The following is a 12,161-nucleotide window of genomic DNA, read 5'->3' on the forward strand; positions in this document are numbered from 1 at the left end:
AAATCATAATTCTTCTCACCAGATATTGCAGAAACAGGGATTTTTTCTATCCATCTATCTATCTATCTATCTATCTATCTATCTATCTATCTATCTATCTATCTATCTATCTATCTATCTATCTATCTATCTATCTATCTATCTATCTATCTATCTATCTATCTATCTATCTATCTATCTATCTATCTATCTATCTATCTATCTATCTATATTTCACATTTGGGTCTTACATTATATGTAGGCCTACATAAATGACAGAAATAGGCTACACATAGCCTATAACAGATTTCCATATTTGTCGACCCTCCTCCTTTCTCCACACTTCTGCTCGCACTTTGTGGACGGTCCCTAAGCTGCCTCGTCACGCAGGAGCCGCGCTGACTGACTGACTGCTAAAACTCTACTGAAGAGAGAGAGAGAGAGAGGGAAAAGTTGTGGAGGAGGATGCACCCAAGCTGAAAAAAAAACTGCCAACAACTAAGTCCGGTGGTTCCATGCAGCAGCGGTACACAGCTGCACTGTTTCACCGAGAATGAGGCGCATCAGACCGGCGACGGAACGGTAAGGTTGGCCTGGAGAGTTTTTACGGGCGACAGAAAGTGTTTTATATTGAGTCGTCGCCAAGTGTTTTCAGTGTTTGCGTGGCAGCTGTCTGAACTGGGGAGCGAGTCCACATAGGCATCAATCGTTTAGAGACAGCCTGTGAAGCTATTGGAAAACACACCAATCTATTTAGTCACAACTGTAATATAGTAGCCTATGGAGGAGGTGTTGACTTCTATCTGTAATGTGAGATAGAAACAAATATACACACACCACATTATTTCAACAACTGTCATTGTTGCAAAAATAACTTTAAATTGTGTTTTTTTCTTCTTCTGTCCAATGGCAGGTCTGAAACCATTCTTCAGAAATGACAAACCTGTGAGAAAAGAAGGATTTTATCATCACCCACCCATTAAAGACACATCCAGCAGTAGCCTATATGTATTTCATTTAGTCTAGTTTCCATTCATTCGGTTGTCCATCATAGCCTACTATGGGCAGCACACTGCAGCAGCTGGGCACCATGTCTTTCTTGATGAAAAAGAAGAAGTTCAAGTTCCAAGTGCAGTTCACACTGTGCGAGCTGACGGCGGTGCCTTTCGTCAACGGAGTGCTTTTCTGCAAGATCCGGCTGATAGACGGCGGGGACTTTGCCATGTTGTCATCCAGGTATGTGAAGAGAACAACTGGGCACTTCCTTGTTCTTCCAAGCCCACTGAAACCTGCTAATGCATGCCATACACATGTTGTGGTTATATATTATCTGCTTCTAGTCCACTTGACTTTTTCATTCACAGACAGTCCAATCAGATTATTTTCTATTCAATAGTTGACACATTGCTGTTTATACAAATAGATCATGTACACACTCGCTGCTACAAAGGAGTGGATAGTTGACATAAGCCTATGTTTGTTGGTAGTTCTCCAACCTCAGATAAGGGCCAGAGTGCATTATGGTCATGATGGCTGTAAAACTGGTATGAAACTGCCTGTCTTTGCACATGGTGTAACCTTTCGGTGCACCATGTGTTATTATTTCACCCTTATGTCTCCTGGGAAAGCTGCCTTCTGGGTGTTTTCTCAGCTCCACCCTGGCATACATTCACACGGTGAGGGCCGGCCAAGCATTAGAACACAGCCTTCTACTGAGCCCCTATATGAGTGTGTTGAGGTGAAGGGGTTTGCACAAGGACTATGGGGCAAAGATGTTGAGGAAAACAAAAATCATTCAATTTCCTTTGTAGGATTCAAACTGGCCACATGCGTCTCTTAAAAGTCACCTATTATGCAAAATGTACTTTTCCACGTTTTTTTTCTACATTAATATGGGTCCACCAATGTGACTAGAGACTCCCAAAGAATGAGAAAAAAACAAACCCTCTCTCTTGTTCTCCACCTCCACCTTTCTGAAAACCCGTGTTCAAAAAACCCTAAGTCAGATTTCTCTCCCCTCATGATGATGTAATAAGCATTTAAGATAGAAAGTTAGCATAACATGTGACCTTTAACAGCCAGCCAGACCTCTGCAGAGTCAGTTCACCAAAGCTAAATAGGGGACCATACGTATAGGACTATTTCTTTGGTAAAAAGAAGTTCCAATAAAAAGAACAGTTCACTGTTAGGCTTGTGGACTATTTACAGTTACTAGGTGACTTTGTAAAAAAACAAGTTGCTGTTGTATTATCGCATATCATTTCTGTACTGTATTGTGTCAGTGTGAAGGCAGACTTTTTGATGGTTTTTGATGATCTGAGCCTTTGATTATTTGCAAGTAGCAGTTTTCATACCAGTTTAAAAAAAGGCAATCTGGTGGCCCACACAACACACGCCATTGGTATGTGCACCTCACTGGCATGACTTCAGTGAGACTCGCTCCATTACATTTGAGGTTCAATATGAGTAAACTGTGGGGGGAAGTGCCATGACAGGTTCAAAGAATCACAAACAATCCTTCCAAGGAGCGCGCCAACGTCTGTGCATGTTTTAACCCATTTAGTGCATACCATAATGGTTCACGTTGTTTCACATTGTCTTTGTACCTTCCCAGTTTTCATTCTTTTCTCTACAGCTATAGGTCATCAGACACGTTTGTACTTGCAATAGATAGTATGCAAGTCAACACCAAATAATAACTTAACTTTGAGAAACTGAATAACTCAAACTTTGCCTTAGATTTTCAACTCAGGTGCTCTGTTTTTTTCAAGTTGTTTTCAACCTTTTTCCTTTACATATTTTTGAAAGAGTTTGAGTTTATGTCAAAAGCCTCAACTTGTAACTAAACATAGGAACAATAAAAATGTTGGAATACCTACGTATATGGAATTGTTTTGAAAATACAACCGAAGTACCTAAAAGAGGCACAGAGATACATCTTGATTTATAGTGAAAATATGGCAGCCCTCTTTTGAACACGTAGCTTTTCCTAACTTTTTGACAGCTGAGTAATCACAAGAAGAGCAGACCTGTCATGTCCAGTAGGCCTAGAAACGCCAATTGGAAAAAGGTTGCTTTGAAGACAGGTATTCTGTTCCAATCAGAGCTCAAGGGAATATATGACGGAATACCTTTATAACCACTAGTATTCATATGTGGAGTAGAACTGGCCTTTCTGGTTGAGTTTATTTAAGTTGCTCCAAAGTTAGCTATACAATTAATTTATTGAAATGTGCTGAAGGTATTAGAGTCTTTGGCGATTAGACTCCCCCCCCCCCCCCTCCAAGCTTCATATCTCCCCCTTGGAAAAACAATGAAAATGTGATCTACTTCTGGACATCTAGAACTATTCTTTTTGAGCAGATTTGACGTCATAGCTAACGAGGCAAGTTCTGGTGAATTGAAAGGAAGCCAGTTGCTTTCTGGCATTATTATTATTATTATTATTATTATTATTATTATTATTATTATTATTATTATTATTATTATTATTATTATTATTATTATTATTATTATTATTATTATTATTATTATTATTAGCATTAGCATTAGTGGGAATTGTAGTAAATTGCATAAAATCATGCTCAAACATGAGGTGTGGTTCTTTCTTTGGAAAGCGATCGGTTTAAAAACATAATAGAACAATACACTGAAATGGTAAAAGCCAACAGATAGAGGTTGAGACAAACAGCAAACAAATGAAAAAAAAAATGTTTTCATAATTAAAATAGCTTTTAGAAAAGGACTTAGAATATGAAAGGTTGAAACACTGTCACCTTTATATAGTAAGCCTCTATGGAGGACACAGGAGCAGTCTGCATGAGGATCAACAGTTCATAGACAGATAACCAAGCAGAGCCAATTCTTTGTAACCACTCAGATCTATGGGTGTCACAGTGCTAAAGTAACAGACACCTCACAGATATTGTTCTGCGTCAGCACTTTTTCCTCCATGCAAATATTCTCACTCAGTTATAGTGAAGACCAGCGGGGGCCTTTTTCCCAAAGGAAGAATGTGGGTGAGAGTGTGTGTGCACGTCACACACACTCTCACCCACAGACAGCATGTCTTCACACAGCTTTAAGCTGAGATAGCTCAAGTCAAAGTCTTAAGTATTTTACTGTCAGTTCTGATATATGCAAGACATACATCAGAATCCAAATGGTGTTTAACTCTGGACAATGTGCAGTTATAGAGTTAAATAAGACAACATAAACAATATTTACATAAGATAAATTCTAAATACTAAGTAGAGCAAAGGAATTTCCTGTGCAATATAAAACAGTATATGAAATAGAATAGAAAGTAAAAAATAGATAAGTTAAAATGAAATGTGCAATGTGATGAAAAATTGCACACTCACAATAAGATGAGGTGCACATGTAGTTTAACGTAGAGTCACACATTAGTTTGCTCTTCTGACTGTGTTCTGTTGAATGTCAGTCAATGTACTGTATATCATTTAACACATTTTTTAATGATTTCTAAATTTCTGAATTGTTCTTTTCCTCTCATTGGAGCCATTATTCCCCTGTAGATGACTTTTACATTTGTGAGTCTGTTTCAATATGACTGAATCATTGACGGTGTTACGGCGGGTTTGGGAAGCCGCAACATAAAGAGATTAAACAGCAACAGTTAGGTTGCAAATAAAGATAACATAATTTGGAGCAAACAACTGAAAATGGTATTCTGGCAGACTTTATTATTAAAGTGGGAGTAGCAATGAGGCTTGTGCACGCTTGCCAGGTTCCACATTGATTTAGATATCTGGCCCCATGGTATTTATGGCTGACGGTTACATATAGGTCCACTGTACATTTCTATTAAAATGCTCATTACTCAGAAAACTTTCAGTGTGATATTCAACATTCCTATAGCGAGCGCTAATCATAATGGAAAGTGGCCAATAGTAGTTCATTCTGTTACACATCATATGTATATCTTTGGGGTTTCTTTGTAGGGCTTGTTTTTTCATGTTCTATGAAGACCCAATATTACTTTTACCAAAGCAAATTACGTACAGTACATCCTTCCATTTGTTGAGTTCTTCATACCAACTCAGATTTTTTCAATAACGGGGCCATTTTTAGTTGAAGGCATTGAGGAAAGTGTTAGTTGTGCCATTAATTGCTCAATGTGTAACCATGGACTCATTGCTCTGGATGATTCTCTGATGAATTCCTGATTGGAAATAATCTCATCTCTGTAATCTCATAAAGTAATCGTTGCGTTGGTGGTAAAGTGCCTTCGTTTTTTTTTGGAAGGCTGTTATGTTAAATGAAGGGGGTGAATAGACAAGTTAGGTCTAATAAAAAGTTTACAGCTGATGACATAAAGTCAATATTCTATTATAATATTCATGTTTGCCCTCTGTCCGACACCATACTCCAGCATTAAAGCACATCTTTTTGTTACATAGAAATCATTTTGTAGACAGTTTACAAACAAAAAAGCCCACACTTTCTTCAACTGAGAATGAAATGAGTTATCAATTTGTACTGACTGAGGCAGGCATTCTGAATGTCATGACACTTCATAAGCCAGAGATGCATTGAGAGCAACACTTAGGAGCAAATTCCTCTCTCATACTTAATTCAATAGAACACACAGGCGTCGCCCACGACATCAGGCGCTGTTACACAACAACACACAAGCAAACAGCTGAGAGAGGTTGAATAAAGAACTCCAGCTGCACAGCACAACACCACTGTCACTGACTATCCCTGTGTTCCAAATCACATACTTTTTCTTTCTACTACACTACATACTAAAGTACAGAAGAGTTTTAGTGCCACAGGAGAGAGAAAAAAATCAGATAAGGAAGATTTTTTTTCATTATGTCAAGACATGTCTAGAATGAAGACGAATACTCCAACATGCAATTGAAGTTAGTGGGGCATCTAAGTAGTTTTGGCATACTACAATTAACATGCATGTATTGGGACATCCTAAATCTTTTTCTGGTATACTAAATAGTATGGAAGTATGGGGATTGGAACGCAGGGTATATTATTATATCTCTTCTCCGAACACTTCTTTCTTTCTTCTTTTTAAAAAGCATGTTACGATACAGTCTTAAAACACAACCCAGATTGAAATACACCTTGAGAACAGTTTCTAGTAGAAACCAAAATTACAATTTTCAACCTGAAAATGAGCCTAGCAATATGTGGCCTTTAAGGCAAGGCAAGTTTATTTCTATAGCACAATTCAGACAAAAGGCCATTCAAAGTGCTTTACAGGGGCAAGATTAGAATACATAATACACATTAGAAAAGCGAATTAACAGAAATAAAACATTTAAAAGCTAATGAGTAGAAATAGAACATTTAAATACGATACAATTGCAGGTTCAAATGGAAACAGAAAAGTCTTCAGACTTGATTTAAAAGAACTGAGGGTTGCAGCAGACCTCAAGTTTTCTGGGAGTTTGTTTGAGATATGTGGAGCATTAAAACTGAAAGTTGCTTCTCCTTGTTTAGTCCTAACTCTGAGGACTGTAAGTAGACCTGTCCCAGACGACCTAAGGGCTCCGGACGGTTCATAACGTATCAGCAGATCAGTAATGTATTTCGGCCCTAAAACATTTAGGGCTTTTTAAGGGGAAGCTAGGGTGGCCGTTGACTTGTTATTCACCAGAACCTCAAATTTCAATGTCACGAAGCCTGAACATTTTCAACCTCCAGACTTTCATGCTCAACTCAGTTGGTGAAAGAAACTAGCCCAATATAAAAACATACAGTCAAAACTGAAATGATTCATACCCCTGGCAAATTTTGACTTAAAGTTACTTTTTTGAAACCAGCAAGCTTTTTCTTGATTGGAAATGACACAGGCTTCTCCCAAAATATAATAAGACGATGTACAAGAGGCATCATTGTGGGAAAAAAAATATTTTTCAGCTTTTATTTACATTTGAACAAAAATTTGCATGTCCAACATTATTCATACCCTTCTCAATAGTCAATAGAAAAGCCTTTATTGGCTATTACAGCAATCAAACTCTTCCTATAATTGCTGACCAGCTTTTTGCATCTCTCCACTGGTACTTTTGCCCATTCATCTTTGGCAATGAGCTCCAACTCTTTCAGGTTGGAGGTACTTCTTGCCATCACCATGATCTTTAGCTCCTTCCACAGATTCTTAATTGGATTCATGTCAGGACTCTGGTTTGGCCACCTTAGAACGTTAATGTGTTTGTCTGCTAACCATTTCTTCACCATTTTTGCTGTGTGTTTTGGGTCGTTGTCCTGCTGAAATGTCCAATGGTGCCCAAGGCCAAGTTTCTCTGCAGACTGCCTGATGTTGTTGAGAATCTTGATGTATTGTTTTTTTTCATGATGCCGTTTACTGTGATTAGGTTCCCCGGTCCATTGGCTGAAACAAAAACCCCAAAGCATTAGGTTCCCACCACCATGTTTGACAGTGGGTATGGTGTTCTTACGGATGAAGGCTTCTCCTTTTTCATGCCAAATGAAGGACACATCATTGTGGCCAAACAATTAAATTTAGTTTCATCTGACCATAAAACAAAAGACCAGAAGTCTCCTTCTTTGTCCAGGTGAGCATTTGCAAAGTGGGCTTTTGTGTGCCTTATCTGGAGAAGTGGTATCCTCCTTGTTCTGCGTCCAAGAATCCCAGCAGTGTGCAGTATCCGTTGGATTGTCTGCCATGAGACGTTTCCTCCAGCAGAGCCAACATTAACCAGGATGGCCTTGGTGGTGATCCTAGGATTATTGTTCACCTCTCTCACTATCCTCCTGGCCAGTACAGGTGTAACTTTTGGCTTCCGACCACGTCCTCATATGTTTCCCACTATGCAGAACTTATTGTATTTTTTTAATAATACGACAACGACCCAAAACACAAAGCAAAAGTGGTGAAGAAATGGTTAGCGGACAAACACATTAGCGTTTTACAGTGGCCCAGCCAGAGACCTGACTTTTTAATTCAATTGAGAATCAATGGAGGGAGCTAAAGATCAGGGTTATGGCAGTGAGACCCTCCAAACTGAAAGAGTTGGAGCTCATTGCTAAAGATGAATGCATGTCTGTTAACAGAATTTAATTTGCTTTATTGTATAATATTTTAATGCACAATACATGCTTTCTGCCTATTGAACTTTGTCCCAGAACCTGAGAACTCCAAAGTGTTTTGCTACAAGTTTGTTGTTTAGCCTTGAAGAAGATTTTGGCCCATACAGAGGTATGACGCATTCATGCACAGTAGTTGAGGAGAAAAGACTCCCTAAATTTCCCATACCCTGTTATCTGCCTAATTGAGAACATTTCTGCTTTCGCCAGCAAAATAAGGGCTGGACACACCAAACTTAGTGTGTGTTTGCGCACACACCACCTTCTCTTGCATATAATCTCTGTACACTGTTCATTCGATGTATTCAACCATGTATCAAGCCAGGTACATTGTTGTTTGACCCTTGTATGCTGTTTGCAAGTAAATTTCACCTGCTTTCAAGAAGGCCTGACTGTCCTTCGAGTTGCCGGATCCGACATCTTCTTCTCTGGACAAGAAGAGCCTGCACGTGAAGACGGGGGAGTCTGGGACTCTCCACAGAAGACCTCCAGCCCGTTGCTACAGGGAGAGGCCGTCAGCAGACTCGACTTGGACGGAGGGGGGGTGACGGAATCCGGAGCCTGAGCGAATCGGGGCTTTCTTGAAATCAGGTGAATATTAACAGCTGATTTGTTTTGTTTTGTTATGTTTGTCGATAGTCTACATCTGCTGAGTAGATTTATTAGTTTTGTTTAGAATACATCACATAGGGTGTTCTAGTTTTAAATTGGTGAATTTTGTTAATCAATTGGAGGGAATAGGGGTGTTCGTCCTGTTAAATTGATTAGATTTTACATTTAAAAAAAAAAAAAAATACTTGTAAGCAACTGCCCCTCTTACATATGATCAAATATCTGACTTTACATTTGATCCAAGCCCCCATCGAGAACAGTAAAGAGAAAGGTGGTGGCCAAGGAGATGAATAAGAGAATGTTGTTGAAAGTGTAAGAGGAAAAAGATTGTTTGGAACTGATTGTTTATGGATGTTATAAAGAAAGAAAAAGTATGTAGGGGAAGGGAGATAAAAGGTTTTGTAAGTGTGCATACAATTGTTATGCTGTTATGATGGGTTATAAAATGCTTGTCTCCTAAAGATGACCAGAGTTCTGACTAAATTGCTAAACACTTTAAAGTTTAGAGCTGAATATCTTGCCAATTCCAGCCCCATAGTGAACCTTAAAGATTAAAGGTGCAGTCAATCATTTGAAGTCCCAGCATAAACTTAAAAAAAGCGTCCTTTTGTGTTCTTTTTATGAAAATGTTCACTGAAAAGACTTGTTCAATGCTTTTGATTTGAATTACAAGTTAAAGGGGATTTTTATGCTGAAAATGTGATCATAATGTGTTATTTGAAGAACAAACTATAACACCATGTCAGATTTGGAGAAGTAGAGAGCTTCTCAGGAATGTGGTGTGTGTGTGATTCAGTCCCATGCAGAAAAGGGAGGGCCTGTCTCACTGACTGCCTGTGTGTGCTTGAATGCTGCCCAAACACAGACAACCATGTGGAAGAATGAAATCAAACCTATCCTAAAATGTTGTTGTGCGTTAATTGTGACATCTAGAGCAAGCAAAATGGATAGGATGATATTTTAGAAACAACCCTGGCAGAATGATGAGCATTTCTTTTGAGAACATGTTACTGCTCAAATTCATTCTGTTTCAGATGCAAGGAGAAGACGAAGCTGACATGCTTCAATAAGGACAATTGGACACTGAGGAACAATCTGAATCGGTTATGGTAATATCCTACATAACCATTCCCCCAGTGACTGTGATATGAAGGACACTTTACGTCAAAATGCCACAAAAAGGACTTGTTGACCATCAAGACGATCCTGGTTCCTGTTCCCTGGCTTCTGCAAAAAACTGTCCTCTCTGAAACTGTACATAGACTGTTGCACCAGTACACAAACTTGCATTTTCACAACTGTGATGTTGATGTACTTGATATTATTCTGCTTGAATGAAATATATTTACTCATATGCTTTGCCCTTTTGCTTTGAAGTGTTGCAAAAAGTTGCATTAAATATTATAAAAAGGGTGGAATGTTAACAGAATTTAGTTTGCTTTATTGTATAATATTTTAATGCACAATACATGCTTTCTGCCTATTGAACTTTGTCCCAGTAGATTAAGAACTCCAAAGTGTTTTGCTACAAGTTTGTTGTTTAGCCTTGAAAAAGAAACTGCCTAATAAGATTTTGGCCCATACAGAGGTATGACGCATTCATGTGCACAATAAGAAAAGACTCCCTAAACTCCCCATATTCTGTTATCAGACATTGTATGAAGGATAACACCAGCTGAGATGAATTTCTGGGAATGTATGCCTAATTAAAACATTTCTGCTTTCGCCAGCAAAACGGGCTGGACACACCAAACCTAGTATGTGTTTGCGCACACACCAACTTCTCTTGCATATAATCTCTGTACACTGTTCATTCGATGTATTCAATCATGTAAGCCCATTTGTGGTACATTGTTGTTTGACCCTTGCTGCTGTTTGCAAGTAAATTCACCTGCTTTCAAGAAGGCCTGACTCAGTTTCAATTATTCAAATACTTGGGTAGTTTGATGAAATAATTCTAGTAACAATGTCACTCCCCTCTCTGCCCCATTTCACCCATTTATTTCATCAATAAAGCATAAAAATGCAACAAAAAAAAAAAGCTTGCTGGTTTCATAAAAGTAACTTTAAGTCTAAATTTGCCAGGGGGATGAATCATTTCCGTTTTGACTGTACATGTACGTGTTGACATCCTTTAATCTAAGTATAGATCTTGTTCTTATTGTGTTTCCTTGAACTGTTCATGTTCAACAAGGACCTCGATTCACTGAACTTAACATAAGGAGCAGTGTTTCTGTGGTTATGTCACATTGACCTTATCCTCAGGATTCCTGCTTTTATTTCATTCATTCATTCATTCATTCATGCTCGTTCACTCTGATGCTCTTGTTACAGCATTGGTCTGGATTGGCCATGTGACATTGCTGGTCCGTGTTGTGCCCTGTAGTGTTACTGTGGTTGGCAGCTTTGCACAGTGGTTTTGGTTTTTTGGCTTTTAAATGAAGGAATTTGGTTTAGAAGCAGTTTCAAGTTGCACTATTACTCTTGAAAAAGGGGAAGTGTAACCAGTCTGAATCTGCTGGTCTCTAACCAGTGACGTTGCTCACAGTCTCCTGTCTGCTAAGACTAGAAATAGGCCCTGCGTTCCAATCCCCGTACTTCCATACTATTCAGAATGCTTTTTACTGCTTTAACTATTCAGTGTCAGGTGTGGTAAGATTAGACTTTACACATTCTACAAAGGTATCATCAATCACAGCTGTCATATTATGATGAAACCTGTTCAACATGTTCTGTAGGAATGGTCAGTAATACTAACAGAAAAACATCCCAGACATGAAGAAAAAAATAACTTCACGTAGCACGGTGAATATGTGGGATCAAATGTTCTTATTTATCTTCATTGTTGTTGTTTAAAGACAGTGTTACAAAGACACCAGTGAGCACCATGATGTGATGCATTTAAAGTGAAAGCAAAGGCAAACTCAAGGGCTCCTACAGGATATTTTATCCACTGGAATGGAATCCGAAAGGACACTTCAATTCAAATTGTGTCAACCTTACGATCATGTATACACCGGCCACTTTATTAGGTTCCCCTGTTCAATTGATTGTAAAAACAAATAGCTAATCAGCCAATCCCATGGCAGCAACTCAATGCATTTAAGCATGTTGACGTGGTCGAGACAACGTGCTGAAGTTCAAACCGAGCATCAGAATGGGGAAGAAAAGGGGTTTAAGCGACTTTGAATGTGGCATGGTTGATGGTGCACGGCAGGATGGATCCATAATTTCATGTTGTTTACGCCAAATTCTGACTCTACCAGGCAAGACTTTTCCAATCTTCTATTGTCTAATTTTGGTGGATAATATTTTTCTACAAAGTATTGTATGTGTTTATGTACACTATTTTCTCTTACTCTTATATTGCTTGACATTGACAAGCATGACTTACATCTGTTGTCCACGTACATTGCCATTTTCTCAGTCCGCAATCAATGTCTACTGAAATGACAAAGCATATATCGGCCACT

General features: G+C 38.7%; 1 protein-coding gene across 1 annotated transcript in view; it reads left to right on the forward strand.

The window, feature by feature from the left end:
* Positions 1-425: 425 nt before the first annotated feature.
* The window catches only part of LOC307265456 (early estrogen-induced gene 1 protein-like), a 28,600-nt gene continuing 16,864 nt past the window's right edge, over positions 426-12,161 (forward strand). Inside the window, exons 1-2 of the mRNA XM_080047201.1 lie at positions 426-561; positions 893-1,215. Coding sequence (XP_079903327.1) covers positions 1,040-1,215 — 176 coding nt within the window. The 5' untranslated portion in view covers positions 426-561; positions 893-1,039. The remainder of the gene's footprint in view (positions 562-892; positions 1,216-12,161) is intronic.

This window comes from Ammodytes marinus (assembly GCF_949987685.1).
Source record: "Ammodytes marinus genome assembly, chromosome: 18".
Lineage (NCBI taxonomy): Eukaryota > Metazoa > Chordata > Actinopteri > Uranoscopiformes > Ammodytidae > Ammodytes > Ammodytes marinus.